General features: G+C 35.1%; 2 protein-coding genes across 2 annotated transcripts in view; one reads left to right on the top strand and one right to left on the bottom strand.

Moving 5' to 3' along the window:
* LOC130826427 (pentatricopeptide repeat-containing protein At2g27610) overlaps nucleotides 1-3,124 on the top strand; it is a 3,269-nt gene extending 145 nt beyond the window's left edge. Inside the window, exon 1 of the mRNA XM_057692017.1 lies at nucleotides 1-3,124. This exon is cut by the window's left edge and continues 145 nt beyond it. Within this exon, the coding sequence (XP_057548000.1) occupies nucleotides 61-2,706 (2,646 nt within the window). The 5' untranslated portion in view covers nucleotides 1-60 and the 3' untranslated portion in view covers nucleotides 2,707-3,124.
* An 833-nt stretch (nucleotides 3,125-3,957) lies between these two features.
* LOC130826428 (protein SUPPRESSOR OF K(+) TRANSPORT GROWTH DEFECT 1) lies at nucleotides 3,958-10,305 on the bottom strand. The gene is made up of 8 exons (XM_057692018.1): nucleotides 9,506-10,305; nucleotides 7,925-8,030; nucleotides 6,655-6,853; nucleotides 5,162-5,230; nucleotides 5,013-5,087; nucleotides 4,798-4,896; nucleotides 4,531-4,686; nucleotides 3,958-4,310 (listed from the first exon to the last, which is right to left on the bottom strand). The coding sequence occupies exons 1-8, from the start codon at nucleotides 9,978-9,980 to the stop codon at nucleotides 4,185-4,187; spliced, it is 1,305 nt and encodes a 434-aa protein (XP_057548001.1). The 5' UTR covers nucleotides 9,981-10,305; the 3' UTR covers nucleotides 3,958-4,184.
* Between the last annotated feature and the right edge of the window lie 6,407 nt (nucleotides 10,306-16,712).

The raw sequence follows: 16,712 nt of genomic DNA, 5'->3' as shown, positions 1-16,712 counted from the left end.
AAATGACCTCCATAGGAAAGGGTTGAACTTGCTATCTATACCAAGTCAAGTTACCAACTAATGCGTCTTTTAAGGCTTCATTTCAGCAGATTTGCTGAGGCCAAATATGAGCAAATTTCAAACTTTTTCAGACACCCACAAATTCTGTTTAAAACCATTAAGTTCAATCACTTCCATGGTTTTGCTATTGATTCCAAAAGTCAAGTGGGTGATCCAAACAATCGAGTTAAATACAGTGCACACAAAGTGTTCGGTGAAATTCCTGAACCAAATGTTGTTAAGTACAATCACTTGCTCTTTGAATATGCTCGCAGTAATAAGAGCGTGGAAGCTTTAAAATTATTCATTCATATGTATCAATTAGGGGTGGTTAATAATGGATCAAGCCTGTCATGTGCATTGAAAGTGTCTGGTGTTTCAAACAATCAGAATTTTGGAAAACAGTTGCATTGTCATTGTATTAAATCAGGTTTTATGGTGGATGTGAGTGTGGGTACTTCTCTAGTTGATATGTATATGAAGTCTGATAGTCTGAAGGATGGAAAGTGTGCTTTTGATGAAATGGAGGTTAAGAATGTGGTTTCTTGGACCTCTTTGCTTTCGGGATATGCGCAGCACGGATTAGTAGAACAAGTATTGGGCGTATTCACTCAAATGGGACTAGAAGGGATTAAGCCTAATCCATTTACTTATGCAACTGTATTTGGGGCGTTGTCGGTTTATGAAATGATTGCCAAAGGATGTCAGATTCATGCACAAGTGATAAAGAGTGGGTTTGAATTATATACTCCTGTCGCGAATTCCTTGATTAACATGTATGCAAAGTCTAGACTGATACGAGAGGCTAGAATTATTTTTACTGCCATGGAAAACAAGGATGCCGTTTCTTGGAATGGTATGATTGCGGGTCTTGTGACAAACGGCCATGATAAGGAAGCTCTTGAGCTATTTCAGCACATGAGGCTTAAAGGCATAGAGCTGACACAGCTGATCTTTTCGACCATTGTAAAAGCTTGTACTAATATAAAGGAATTTTTGTTTGCACGACAGCTCCACTGTCGAATAATTAAGAGTGGGAATGGCTTTGACCTAAATATAAGAACTGCATTAATGGTTGCTTACAGTAAATGTGGTGACATGGACGCGTCTTTCAAAATGTTTGAGACGATGAAACAGAGTCAAAATGTGATCTCCTGGACAGCCATGATTAGTGGGTACTTGCAGAATGGCGGAAAGGAAGATGCAGCTCGATTATTTCTTGATATGAACAGGATGGGAATCCGTCCTAATGATTATACTTATTCTGCTATCCTTACTGCTCATCCGTGTGTCTCTCCATATCAAATACATGCAGTTATCGTCAAAAAGCCTTATCTCGGCTCGCCAAATGTGGGGACGGCTCTCTTGGATGCTTATATCAAAACTGGAAATGCATTTGACGCTGCAAAGGTATTTGAAAGCATTAGACACAAGGATATTGTAACTTGGTCTGCAATGTTAGCTGGATATGCTCAAGTAGGGGACACCGAGGGAGCTATTAGCATATACTGTAAGTTGGGAAATGAAGGGTATCATCCGAATGAGTATACTTTCAGTAGTGTCATGAACTCGTGTGCTGCCCCTGAAGCAGCAGTCGAACAGGGAAAACAGTTTCATGCTTTCTCGATTAAATATGGATACAACAACTATTTGTGTATTAGTAGCGCTCTTGTTACAATGTACTCAAAGAAGGGAAACATAGAGAGCGCGGACAAGGTATTTAGAAGGCAAGGGGAAAGAGACTTAGTTTCATGGAACTCGATGATTTCTGGATATGCACAACATGGTTATGCACACAAGGCTATAGAAGTATTTGAGGAAATGCGGGAAAAAAACATATCGATGGATGGGATTACATTTATCGGTGTGATTTCCGCATGTACTCATGCTGGCCTTTTGGAAGAAGGTCAAAAGTATTTTGATCAAATGGTCATGAAGCATCATGTATGTCCAACGATGGAACATTATGCGTGTATGGTGGACCTATATAGTCGAGCGGGGATGATAGAAAAAGCCATGAACTTCATAAATCGGATGCCATTTCCGGCTGGTGCAACAGTGTGGCGAAGTCTTTTAGGTGCTTGCCATGTTCGCAGAACCGCTGACGTGGGAAAATTTGCTGCAGAAAAACTCATATCCATGGAACCAAATGATTCTTCACCTTATGTTTTATTATCAAACATATATGCAGCCACTGGAAACTGGAAGGAAAGAGCTAAAATCAGGAAGTTGATGTATCACAGAAAAGTGAGAAAAGAAGCTGGTTATAGCTGGATTGAAGTCAAGAACAAAACTTACTCTTTTTTAGCTGGTGATGACTCTCATCCATTGTCGGACTGTATATACGCAAAGCTCGATGAGTTGTCTACTCGATTGAAGGATGCGGGATATTGTCCTGATACCACATATGTGCTTCATGATGTGGAAGATGAGCACAAGGAAGTTATATTATCTCGACATAGCGAAAGATTAGCCATAGCTTTTGGACTAATTGCAACCCCTCCTGGCACTCCGATCCAAATTGTGAAGAATCTGCGAGTTTGTGGAGATTGTCATACTGTTATTAAGATAATATCCTTGATTGAGGAACGGGATATAACTGTTCGAGATTCTAATCGTTTTCATCACTTCAAAGGAGGATCGTGTTCATGTAGTGATTTTTGGTGACTTCCCAATAAAGACATAGTACAACAGATCGAAGGCATGAACGGAGGTCTGGAATGGTTGGAAGATGCTCATAGATCATAATAGCATAGCTAACAAAAGCAGTTTTCGAGCATGTATGGAATTTGAAGATATGTCCGGCTTCCTTAAAGCTCCTCCGACCTCAAGGGATTCTATACCAATCAATGGAGTGTATGGTAGTTGGGGATGAATGTGGATTACTTCTTTAAGAGTGCATACCCATAAAACATACTCTTTAGTTAGATGACATGCGTTTAAATCATGACAGTAATTTTCTTTACAGCCCGCCTTGTATGAGATCGTATTACGGTGAGACAACCTCAAAACAAGAAGCCTATAAGCTAAAAGTTTCTATTATTGGGCTGTTTAATCTAAATATGAGGCATATTTCACTGTGAGAGTCATACAAGAATTTTTTTTTATTTATACCATGATTTGGGAAAAAAAGCAACTACAAAACAGAAATAATTCTGTTAGAAATCAGATATTGCTATAATGTTCTATAGAGCTACTTACTGTGAGGTACTTTTCGTTTCATGTGTAATATTTCTTTATACGAGTAGTTGTAATAGATTCTTTTAGTTTCATACAAATAAAATTTCGGTTGATCAGTTGCTGCGATGATTTTGTGAAGCTAATATGGTAGTGTATCTTATTCTCTTTAAATGTCCCATTTTGTTTTGGCACATTTGTCAATACACATTTTCAATCTTAAACATCTCTAATTGTGCTTGAGTAAAAAATTATAAAAAAGTTGATAATAAAAGTTGCAATAAGACAAATTAAACAAAATCTTACTTAACTATGTTTTAACTTATAGAATAGAAACAAAGCACATAATAAGAGTAATTGATGATTAGTGTTGAAAAATCAAATGGAACATTTAAAGAGATTAGGAGGGAGTAATATATAGCATGCGGCTTTGCTCCATATAGTTGGAATAGAGTAATATGCCATTTTTCCGATTCTAGTTTGCAAACATGTTTTACTGAAATGCGTATGTTTATCGATCCCTTGTAGCAAGGGCAGTCTTCTATCCCTTCCAGCTCCTTAAATGCATAAACTATAATGAAATATAGTTTTGTGCTGGAAATAACTATCAACCGCCAATCTGTTTTACTAAACCAATAAAGCTCGTTAAGCAGATAACACTACCAATACTATTAGCTGGTCAAATACAGATATCAAGCATAACTACGATTGTTTGAACTAACAAGAGAAAAGATCGAACATAATGAATGGTGGAATGTATCATGTATTACTTACAAGTTACAAGTTACAAATGTTGAAAAACATCGAGTGCCAAGCAGGCAACTTTTAATACACGAATTCAAGTGAAATAAGATTAATGCACAATTATACGGCTTTTGTTTCGATCAAACAAACCAATTTCTTCAGATAAATATTCAACTTGAAGAACATGACAACGCATCATAACACTTTACACGGACACGAAAAAATTAGCCTTCCTCCCCAAACTCTTGAGTGAATCTTTCGTGTACTTCTAGATCTGATTTGCTCACAGTTGGCCTCTGCCGAGCAAGTACTTTCTCAAAATCTGTTCTTGTAATTGGGGGCGGAACAATCTGTAAAGATACAAATATGACATAGAAATGAAATGTTTAGAGAAAGGTGAAAAGTGAAGTATCACTGTCAGAAAATCAAACTTCGTCGATTTGCTTAATCATATGTTGGCATAGTTGATGAAAAAGCATTTCACAGCACCAATAATGAGTAAGCAAAAGCGAGTATTCTGATATACTGATGAAGCAAACAGCATTTTAGATGTTTAAATTCAGCGCATACCTTTGCAGCAAGTCCCTTAGCTGCTAGATCCTGCATGGTAGTTTGGACAGCACCTGGCTGCCTAGGTCCACAGGGCACCCAAACATCATCTTTTGTCTTGTAGAAGAACATTGCATCTTGAGTTTTACGAACAGGTTCAAATAGTACATCCTTGACCTGTAAAGAGGCATTCGGCACAATAGAAAATGTACACAAACAAAGCATATATTAAAAATAAGAGGGACCAAACATACAAAGAGAAAAAGAAAAACCTAAACCAACACTTACACAAACAGATATATCTGAACCAGAGAAGCCCTCTGTTTTACGAGCTAAAAATTCAAAATCACTCTCAGTCAAATTGTGAGGAGTATCCCCAAGATGAACCTGAGTTCACAAAAGGAAAATGATCAAGGTACTGAATATTTTAGGGGGTACAAAAAATGTCTACAACCACTGGAAATGTGACATCCAAAGACAGAAAGAAGAAACATTTCGAGAACCTTAAACATATGCTGGCGAGCCTTTTGATCTGGTAGGGGAATATAAATACGCTTATCAAAACGTCGGCGAATAGCCTGCAGATATCATCATATCAACCATTTAGACATAGAAAAATGTACAAGATGGACTGAAGATCGTGTGTAAGTACCTGATCTAGAGCATACGGAGTGTTTGTTGCAGCAAGAACAAGAACTTTTTCATCATTGTGTCCAACACCCTAAGATATATAACAAGAAGAAATGATTTGGTACAAAATTCTAAAGCCAAATAAGTGTGTGTGTGTGTGTATACACACACACACAAAGTACATCCCGAATACAGCAACCAAAGCCAAGCACAGACTTCACCAATACTTTAAATAACATCAATCTTGTACGTGGTGGAACATTTGAGAAGTTTGACAATGAACTACAAGTGAACATTGTTTCAGCAAATCCAACTCCTTTCAAATAAGCATATATCACAATAACTGAAGTGAGCTTACCATTTAATACTCTGAATCCCAATCAAAACCAATAGTTTTATACATTATAGAATTGGAGAGGTGGATGACACAGATGATATCCAACAGAAATGTGTAAGAACAATAGTCTACCAACCACATAGTGTTCAGCTCAAGGTTATCTATCTCAATGGCGTTCAAGTTCTATGAATGCAAGTCCTAGTCCGATTGTCAAATTCTTTATGTACACTGAAGCATTAGATCAGCCTCTTTTAGGAAATAAGTTGTCAAACTATTGAATATTGACAAGTGTAGCATCCATGATCCATCCCTACCATCAGTTCCTCCAAAGAAAGAAACCAGATCTTGATTTCTAAAAAAAACTTTCGGTATCATATATCCCTTTTCTTCTCTTTGCCATTTTTGTGGAGGAACGGTGTTCTATCTACTCAGGTACCAGCCAGTAACTCAAATCCCAAAATACAAAATCTCTTTCATGTCAGCATAAATAATTCAGTGGAAATAAAATAGCGGCAAAAAAAGAGGCAAACAATAACCTTTTTCAGCCTCCATGTGAATTCCTCCCACACCTTGCAAGTTGACTACCCAAAGTTCAGACAAGCTAAAGCATCTTGCACCGGTGATCCGGTGCACAGAAAAAAGTTTGAGTAATGACGAGAGCAGCATTGGCAGAAAATTAACCTAGGACTGGATTCCCCCAATTTATTATTATTTTTTAAAAAACAAATTTAAAAATCTTTCGATGTGAATTGAGATAGTCCTAGATTTAACTTATCAATAACTTTTGAGCTTTGAATTTCTAATTTCTATGTTATCATGGATAAAATTCCCATCCTTGAAATTGCAACAGTTCTCCTAGATTAGCAAGCTGCAATGACTTGATAACTCGGCTATTCAAAGTTATTAATGTGTGAAAGTGATGGAATACCAGCAAAAAAAAAAACACCAATGCTCGATTAATCAAGTCTTTTACAGGTGATGTGAAAACACTGATAAAAAAGAGCAATACAATTCAACTTAACTAAGGAGCCATTAACTTTCCTGTTGTGACACTCGTTCGAGCTATGGGAAATATAAACATTACAGTACAGCGAAACAAATGTATCACATCGACCAACATTCTCACCAAATTAAAGGATTATTAACCAGCTGAAAGTTAAGGAGCTAAACAAAGTCACCTGCATCTGCACCAGGAGCTCAGTCTTGATACGTCTAGAAGCTTCACTTTCATTTCCTTCTCCTCGTTGACCACATAACGAGTCTATTTCATCAATGAAAATAATTGAAGGAGCACTTTCACGGGCCATCTGGAAAAGGTTGGAGACTAACTTTTCACTCTCACCCATCCACTTTGAGACCAGATCAGAAGAAGATACGCTGGTAAAGATGGGGAAAGAATTGGAAAGCTGGTCAATGAAAGAACATGCAACATGGCAGAAAGATCCCCCTAAAAACTAAAAAAACACCACAAACAACTAAACACGCATTTCATTACCCCAATTCCATTAATTGGTTACCTACGCTCCTACCTAACAATTTAGAGGCTCAATGAAGAAGGAAGTTTGTTTTACGCTAATATTTTGTCTATGCACATGCCCAAATCATCTCAAACTATTCACTTTCTACTTTTCCTCAATATTGCAACTCTTAAGCCCTTAATTATATCCCTCATATGCTCACTCATCCATTAAAGCATTCACATGTCCACTACTCTCATCTTCTTACTATGATCCTTTCTAATAGCATAGAATTGAGTTGAAAAAAATAATACAATAGGTAGTCCCCAACCATTCCCCAATGAATCAAGAAAAACACAAATTCTCCACATGCATCACTTTAACTATTGGTGAATTAAGCTACTTGATCTAAGTCCTTAAATAGTGCAACAACTTTAAATGGTACTTATCTCTATATGAGCATAATCAATAAAATAAGGAGCACCATAAAATTGTTAAAAAGTATTATTACATTCTTAGAAGGATTTAGATCTTGAATATGCAAGTAATAAGGCGATGCACGAACAAGAGCAAGTCCATGGAACTTCAAAAATATGTAGTCCCAAGCCATTCCCCAAGGAATCATATTATTACAGCTTTTTCTACAAACCAAGTAAAGTAATCATGGATAAAAGTTCATTTAGGTGCTTATAGTAACTTTCTCTAGCACCAATCTTGAGTGGTGCCAAAATTAAGACATCAAGAATAGATCTATTCATAGGTACAGGCACATCTATATTAAGCAAACAAAGACATTCAAATAAAATAATAAAAAACTGAGAAGAACAAAGCTCACTGCAACACAGGATAACTAAGCAAAACTAAAATATACTGCAACATAGAATTACTAAGCTAACACACCCCAGGCTGTGCCGCAAACTAGTTAACTCCATTAACATAAAATAACCAAAGATAGTTCTTAAAAAGTGCATGCGTAGCATAAGACAGATACCTAAAAAATGTTGATTCTGCTTCAGTTGCAACAGCCTTGGCTAAATATGACTTTCCTGTTCCAGGGGGTCCATACAGAAGAAAAGCTCTCCATGGTCGCCTCTTACCTAAGCAAGACCGTATCATGCTATTAGAGGATTAGCATCAATATTAAAATATAACATGATACCACACAGCATGACTGAAAGTGTCGTTAGTCTTCAGTAATTGCAACTGTTAGGAAATACACCCCACGACAACATGAGGATTTTTTTCCAAGAATCCGGGTAACAAAGAAATGCACATAGGCCTTATTTTGTGTCTTTATGAAGTAAAGAATGACCCCTTATTTATAAAACTACCAAAGCATAAGAAATGGAATGCAAAAAGGACAACTTTCTAAGACTTGACAGTCGAGATATTTAGTACAATTCAATCATCAACATTTCATTTACAAGTCGAAATAAAGAATAAACTTATATAGCAATGACTAATGCTCAACATGAAATTATCAAATAAACTTTCTTCTAAATCCCCAACTCTCAATCACAACATTATATCTATAAAGCAACTAGAGGACTGGTTTTAGTAGTAAACTTATCATTCATGTATCTAGATATTGGATTGAAAATCTGTATGTGCCAGAATCTGGCTCATGGTTCCAATGTCCTGCAAAATCAATCCTAAAACAATGTCACTCACTCCTAAGAGGGTCTCAGGAGAGAAAGACTCCTACCCAAAGCAGAAGTAAAGTAGAAGTTTATGAAGGATCCATCAGAGGTCTCAGCTCCTGAGAAAAATATCATGACTTTCTCAAAGCTCAAGACCACCAGACATAGCCTAAGGGCGACAGGACCCCCTGGTGTGACAAGACGCGGGGTGTGACAAACCAATACTGGGAAGAACACAGATCAGAACAGAGATACTTGCGCCTTGAGAAGGTTACAACAGTTACAATGACGTGTCCAATGACAGCTGTAGTGTCGTGATAAAAGTAGCTATACTTGTATAAGACAAGACACCACTACCTATCTCGTAATGTACTATTGCAAAACGACAATAGGACACTTGTAAAGCCAATCAATGAGTTCCACACAAATTTCGTAGAACATTCTACTGTTCCCTTGCACCTTTTCATGATCCCAAGAAAGATTCTCTCAAGGTAATCTATCTGATACGTGTTTAGGGTTTTGGAAACCTAGTGTCATGCACTACCAAAGGTACGTTAACTCTTAGCTATCAAGCAATCTTAAGCATTCAATACCTCTCAAGCAATTACTGCATTCTTACTAAGGACTTCACATCCATAAACAAGCCCTAATACTTCTTCTCTAAAGCTAAAGGCCATTGTGCACTCTAAGAAAAAGGTTAGGCAACCTTTCATCAACTCTCTGGCCCTCGTTTGTTCACTGTGCAGGTTAAAGTTCAAAATTATAGATAGCGATTCAAATCTCACTAATATTTCATAATCCTTTGCGGACTCAAAAGACATTTTAGTATCTTTACTAGGTGCTTTGATTGTTCAGTTTCCAACTTAACGTAGAGTAGATCATCATTCATTGCAAAAACAAATCAACAACGCAAAATAAGTTAGCAAAACTACCAGTGAAAAACTGAGGAAACTTAACAGGCAAGATAACAGCTTCCTGCAAAGCTTGTTTTGCACTTTCTAATCCAGCAACATCACTCCATTTAACATTAGGTTTTTCGCGAATGATCGCGGAATTAAGCCCAGACCTTAACTTAGCTTGTTCAGCATCTTCCCCATCTTTATCTCCATCTTTGGACTTAGCTTTAGGTCGAGCAGCAACAGCCGCATCGCCACCATTAGGAGCAGGTCCAGAACCACCACCTTCATCTAAAACCGACCGAATCTCCTCAGCTCGTCGGAGGTATTCAGTAAATTTCTGCGTAATTGCTTCGCGAATTTTAGGGTTCTTCTCGTATTTCAAGTGAGTCTTAAAGTACTCCAACGCATTCATGTAAAGAGGGAAAGCCTTTGCGTAGTTTCCTGCATTATCTTCTTGAACCGCTTGTTTTACGTACTCGATCGCTTGTTCTTTGAAATTGCTGTACATAGCTCACTCTTCAAATCAAATCGAACCAAAATTAGAATTTGATGTGATCGATTAATTGATTTAGGGTAAGGGTTGTTGCAGAAAAGATGATTTGGGGATTGATCGGAATTTGGAAGCAGATTTTAGGGATGTTCTTAGGAGAGAAACGATAATAGTTGACGAAGAAGAGAGGAAGATGAAGAAGATTCAAAAGAGGGTGACGCGTGAGAATGACGAGGAAATGGTAAATTGAGGAACGAAGGAATCTTCTTTCACCCGTTTTGCTCTTCAAACTTTGATATGGATTTGATTTCTTGGCATGAGGAAATGGAACTTGACTTTAAAACGAGGTTTCTAAATTCTAAGTTGATGCTTTAATGATAAAAAAAAAGTCTTTTTTTTTTGTTCGTCATAGTAACTTAGTAAGAATTTATAAGAAATAGATAAAATAAAAGTTTCAATTCAAATATCTATTTTTCTTATATTTTTTTTGAGAATTTTCTCTCATTTTAGTCTCATTTTTTGTTCCTATTTCCTTTAAATAAACAAAAATTTAGACTTATTTTTTGAGATAAAGTCATTTTCTTTCTCAAATCTCACATGTCAAACACCCCCTTAAGAATTAGGGAGGATATAAGTAAAAAGTGTATCAGAGAATTTAATACTGTCTTGTTATATTGATTACTCGGTACTCAATAATAATGTTGAAATATTATATTTATATGGATCATTTCTTAACTACAAGTTTTAAGTTTAGTCATTTTAGAATAAACAAGGTTGAAGTTTTTTTTTTACAAAAAACAACTTTTAAATTACCAAATACGACATTAATACAATCACTTTACTAGATGACCTGCTAAATGACCATTGAGGTAAATGATCTTTGACTTTGATTAAATTGTGTGCATGTGTGCATTCAAAACTTGAAAAGTCTTTTTTTTTTCTAACACGACGACGTCTGCTCTGTTTTTGGGTCTTCCTCTGATGAAGAAGAAGACAACGAAGATGAAAGTATATGAACAGACTTTTCTAGATTTTTTGACGATGATTTCAATGTCAAGGGTAGTTTCCGTGATTTCTCATTGTCAGATCTGGTTGATGGGAGTAGCATTGTAAAACATTGTGATGGGTTAGATTTAGGAATTATAGAAGTTCATGTTGCGTTTTCCTTTTTAGATTTTAATAATTATGAAAATGGTAATTGTATTAGCAGTTCAATTTTAAGTGGTATTCCGGGAATTTTATCTTCTCCGGCGGTTTTTATTGCAGGTCACGAAAAACCCCGAATGAATATTTGGGACTTGCAAACTGGTGGAAAATCACCGGCGGTTCATTCAGAATGGAGGTCCGAAAACTGTGAAAATGTGTTGAAAAATAAATAGACTTTTCAAGGTGTTGAGCTTTTTACCTATAATGGGTTGTTATTAAAGGAGGGGTTTTAATGGTGGTGGTGGTGTTAGGGTGGGGAACTGGTGGTAATTGGAGTAGGTTAAAGAGAGATTGGAAAAGAGGAGTTTAATTAGGAATAATTGTGTAAATTAGGTTAGATTAATTAACTTTTTCTCTTTTCATCAAATATTTTGCATTAAAAAATTGAAATAAGTTTGTTGAATAAACTAAGAATGAAAATAAACCCAAAAATTGAGATGGATTTGTGACTAAATTTTTAGAGATTTCTAAGGGATTGAAATTAAGAACATCTTCTTCCTTTTATTTTTCCTTCTTCATGGATTTTTTTAATCATAAATTAAATTGAAATGGGTTTTTGGAAATTTCTTATGGAATTGAAATCAAAACTCAAATTCAGTACATGATTGTAATTTATTTTTAGAGTTTTAAACACTAACCATTTAATTAAATTTACAAATGGCTAAGAAATGGTGAAAGGAAGAAATGGTAAAGAGGCCATGGTAGAATGGAATAAATCATCAAATGAAAAAACAAATGAGATGAAAATGGTCAAGATACCATGGTCGAGGTATGAAGAAGCCATGGCTCGGCAGAAAAATCAGATTAAAAAAACAAAGGAAAGAAGAAGAAAACATGTTATTCCAAGTTACTAAAACTGAATGAATTTTTAAAAGCAAATGCAGCTTAAAGTTTAAACCTTTAAACGATAAATCGAAATTGAAACCTTTAAAAACGGAATCGACAAAATTCATACCTATAAAATCAAAATTTCCTAATTTTTATTTTGATTATATATAATTAATCTCAACTTTAATGAATTTTTTAACCACATATAACTAGCCAATTGATTATGTGGTGTAGTAGGTTATTTGTTAAAAAAAGGTAAATTAAGATATGTTTTCTCGCTCATTAAAGTTGTTCTCACAATGAATATTCACGAGAATTAAGAAAAATAGAGTCTTTTAAATAATGAATTTATTATTTTATTGAATAATAAATTTAGTGGAAGAAAAGTAGAGATCTTAAACATTATAAAAAAAATATTAAAATAACTTACAGAGACCATAACTATTAAAAAGATGTTTAAATAAAATTGGTGGAAAATATGTGTTGACCATAAGTAATATAAAAATATTAAAATAAGATTAGTTATGGGAACAACAAATGAAATAATCCAAAATGGCAAAGGGGGAAAACTTTATATAATAGAATAGTATACAAAAAAGAAAAACTAAAAATAAAATTAAAAACCTTACCCCTCCGCCATCCCTTCCTTTCACCACTACCACCAACATCACCCCCCCTCCGCCACAATGTATTTGTAATCTTCATTATTGTCCATCCTATTTAACTTGTTACATTTCCATCAGAAACATCATCATTATTTTTTTATTTCTTATCCATACACTCCCTCCGTTCTTTTATATTTTTCCACCTTACTGTAACGGGTAGTTTTATATGTTTTTCCACTTTGAAATACTTTCTATTTTTGGAAAAAAAATTTCCCATTTATACACATTAAACCCCCCTCCCCCCCCCCCCCCCCCCCCCCCCCCCCCCCCCCCTTTCCCCTTGTGAATGCTGGTTAAATGCTTAGGATTCTTTAATTAATTTTGGGTGTTGTGTCTCTCATTATTACACCTTCATTTTTTACGGTTCTCTCTCTCCTCAGAAAACCATTTTCATGGCTTCTTTAGCTCTCTTCCCCCCTGTTTCTTCATCATTTTTAGTTCATTTTAATTGAATTAAAATACAGATCGGTTTATTCTCAGCATTTTGAGTTTCGTTTTTTGATTTTTGGCAAAGTTTGGAATTCGCATGCCCCCTGTTTTGAGGTTCCTTCATCCGCCATTACCTTCTTCTTGAAACTTTAATCTTTTGAGATGGAAAACAACGAATCTAAGAGTGATTCTTCAATTGCTTCGTTTCTTTATGAATATGATGGTCTCTGTGATTTTGGCGAATTTTGTTCTTGTTCTTTCATGGTCATTCATATTCATACTCAAATGAAATTTTAAGGTGGTCCAAAAAGGATCTTGAGGCATATCACAAGTCACTTGAAGATTATGCTACATCAACTTATCATGAATCTCTACCTTCTTCTCCTTCTGTTGAAAAGGAACCACCAACAACAATTGTTGAATGGTAGTTTGACTCTCCATCTAAATTAAATCCTTCAAGTTCACCAAATGTGAAAGAAGATCAACTCGATTTGGTTGTACCTGACACTCCTAAAGATGTTATTGCTTCTAGGGCTAAAACAAACCCTAAAAAACGTGTCTGATGTTTGTAAGGTTGTTCTGATTTTCGTTTTTTTTTTTTTAGAATTACACTTAACATTTTGGTGTTGGTTGTTGTGTTCATGTTTGTTGTTGGTTTATGTTGATCTTCTGGTTTTTGTGTCTGATGTTTTGTTCTTCTGGTTTATGTTTTCTGAAGTTTCTTGATGTTTATGTTCGTATATGCCCCTGTCATATTTGTTGTTGGTTTATGTTGATCTTTTGGTTTTTGTGTCTGATGTTTAACTTTTTTGGATTATGTTTTGTGAAATTTCTTGATGTTTATGTTCGTATATGCCCCTGTGATGTCAATTTTGTTGAGGATTATTGACCTCTAATTTCTGAAAAAATAACTTTAATTACTTGGTTGAGTAACATTTGTTAAACCTAAACACATCAATTGATTTTCTATTCATGTTTAGTAGCTTTATTTGTTGATGAACAATTATAATCTGAGAGGATTCATAACCTCTATGAGGAATTAGGGGGGTTTTTCTGAAATAATGTAAAATAATGAAGTTACTTAGCAAAAATAGGAACTTTAATCATTGATATAGATTGTGGTTGACACTTTGTTGCTCCTAAGATTTTAAAGTCACATTTTTAATGATGATCTAAACAAAAATAAACTGAGTGGCTGTGAAGTTTATCATCCTTGAGTTTTTTTAATTGCTTCATCATATGCTTCATGAATGATTTGTGAATTTTGCACAGCATCCTTATTCTCTGTTTGGGTTTATTGTTGTTCTTTGTTTGGGTTGAGAAAAGCAACATCTTCTCTAACTAGTTGTGTTGGAATTCTTACTTGAATCCTTAACCTTCCATTTGTCTTCTTGTACTTTCTTGCCAAAGTGTGGTTGTATGTAGTCATTGCACCCCTTTACCCTTTAGAATCTCATTTAAATGGTGTTGTAATGAGATCTACACATTAGTTAAGGTCTTTGGATGTAACTCTCCGAATGCATCTTCAACTGCTGTTATTAATTCTGTCATGTTTTTGGGCATCTTTTTATGCATTAGTGATTATATGCTCCTAAAGAAATCCAAATCAAGAATGTTACAATCTGGACTGTTTGGAGGTTGTTGTGTGAGAATGAACGTTAAACCCCCTTGCCTATTGTGTTGTTGCCAAATTGGATAATCATTTGTGATATGAACCCTTGCATTATCTTGTTGAATAAAAATAATGGAAGGACCTTCACTTAGCCATTTTCTTAGTACAGCTGGAATGAGTTGTTGTATAAGCATACTCCTATACACCTCTTGAGTAACTGAGTCGGTCGGTTTAATCTCTATTGACCCCCTTGGTCAATTTTTTGAGTCTCTTTGTGCTACCACCATATTGATGAAAGGGAAAATTTCAATTTTCCCATCAAACGTACATTAGCCATATCGATTCCATCTAGGCCTTGCTACCACCCCTAAGAACATAGCTTTAGGTATGAATTTTGATGACTTCTATACGGGACCTTTTCTTTGTGTGCTAAATAAACCCTTTGCGTTTTCTTGGTTAAATAAAACCACTTCTCGTCGATGTGAATAAAATCGTACATGACTTTGTATATTGGGTGTCTTTGAATGGTGTCTTCTTGGATAAGGCTCAAAATCCACTCCACCCTTCTTATTTTTGTTGGTATCGGTTAAAGCGGGGTGTAATGGATTCGAATGTGCATTTATCTCGCTTCTTTTTATTAACCTCCAAACCGTTGACGGTGCCAAGTCTAAACATGTTGCCACATCTCTAATGCAAGTACGTACGCCCATTGGTTTAGACTCAAGTATGTTTGGTGGTACCACCACTCTTTTTCTTCCACAGTTTTTGTGCTTTGATTCTACAACGTATGGCTTGTTTGCTTCTTTGGTTTGAATTGATTGTTTCCATAAATTTCTTGTGGTTCTATGATGATAACCGTATTTTTGAGCAATTCGTTTGAATGTACCATGAGGAAGTGAGTCACTAACTTTTAGTCACAACATTTCTTGGAAAATAAGATGTCTTAACTCATTGTTGAGCCTTGGCTTATGATGATCTATTTGTTGTGCCTGTTGTTCTTCCATGTAAAGTGGTTCTTCTTCTGATTCTGAACTTGACTCTGGATCGTATGCATTTGATCTAAAGTACCAAGCTCCCTGTTCCTCATCCTCATTCCCTGAAGCCATTAAAAGGCAATGATGCACTGATTTTTTTTTAGAAACTGTTAAGCTATTGTTTTTGAAGAGTTTGTGGACTGTTATTTTTTGAAGCTTTTGATCTTCATTTCTGATTATGATTTTTTGAAGCTTCTGAATTTTGTTTGAGGTACTGTGATTTGGTGAACAAACTGAATTTTATTTGGGTTGCTCTGATTTGGTGAAGCTTTTGGTTTTTTTGTTGGGTTACTTTGGTGTATTGTCTTCACAGCAGTCTTTATAGGCTGATGTGGAATTTGTAAAGTCATTTTTTTCAGATTATTTATTGTAATTTCTGATTAGAGTAAAATTAGTTGTTAATCCATGTAAGTGTAATTTGGGCAATGTAAATGGTTGTTTTGGTTTTTGTATGGAGGGATTAAGTTCCCTCCTTTTTTTTACAATAGAGTTCCAAACTTTTCCAATTTTGAAAGTTGGTTAATTTTCCTCCATTGTAAGGTTCTCTCTCTTTTTTAGTTACTTTAATAAAATCAGTTTTTTTTTGTTTTACTTTTATTTATAATTATTTTCTCTCTCATACTTCCAATACAATCATTACTTCACACTACTATTTAATTAAAATAATACCCACTACAACTAAAGATTCTATCATCTTAATATGTGTGAAAAACTCAAAGTGGAAGAACATAAAAGATCGGAGGGAGTATTTCTTTACTTTTTTAATATCAACCCGAAATTAATCTCCAAACAACTAAACTCTACTTAATATTTGTGTCAATACCTTATGTAGGAAACTAAAGGAAACAAAAGAGAATATTAGACTATCAATGAGTTTATTTTAATGTCATTTAATTTTTAATGATCATCTCAACCGAAAGTACCTCAACATTAGGATAAATAAAAACTAAACTTCAAAATAAAATTTATTTATTCC

Source organism: Amaranthus tricolor, chromosome 11 (genome assembly GCF_026212465.1).
Source record: "Amaranthus tricolor cultivar Red isolate AtriRed21 chromosome 11, ASM2621246v1, whole genome shotgun sequence".
Classification (NCBI taxonomy): domain Eukaryota; kingdom Viridiplantae; phylum Streptophyta; class Magnoliopsida; order Caryophyllales; family Amaranthaceae; genus Amaranthus; species Amaranthus tricolor.
This window is presented reverse-complemented; position numbering and strand designations above follow the sequence as displayed.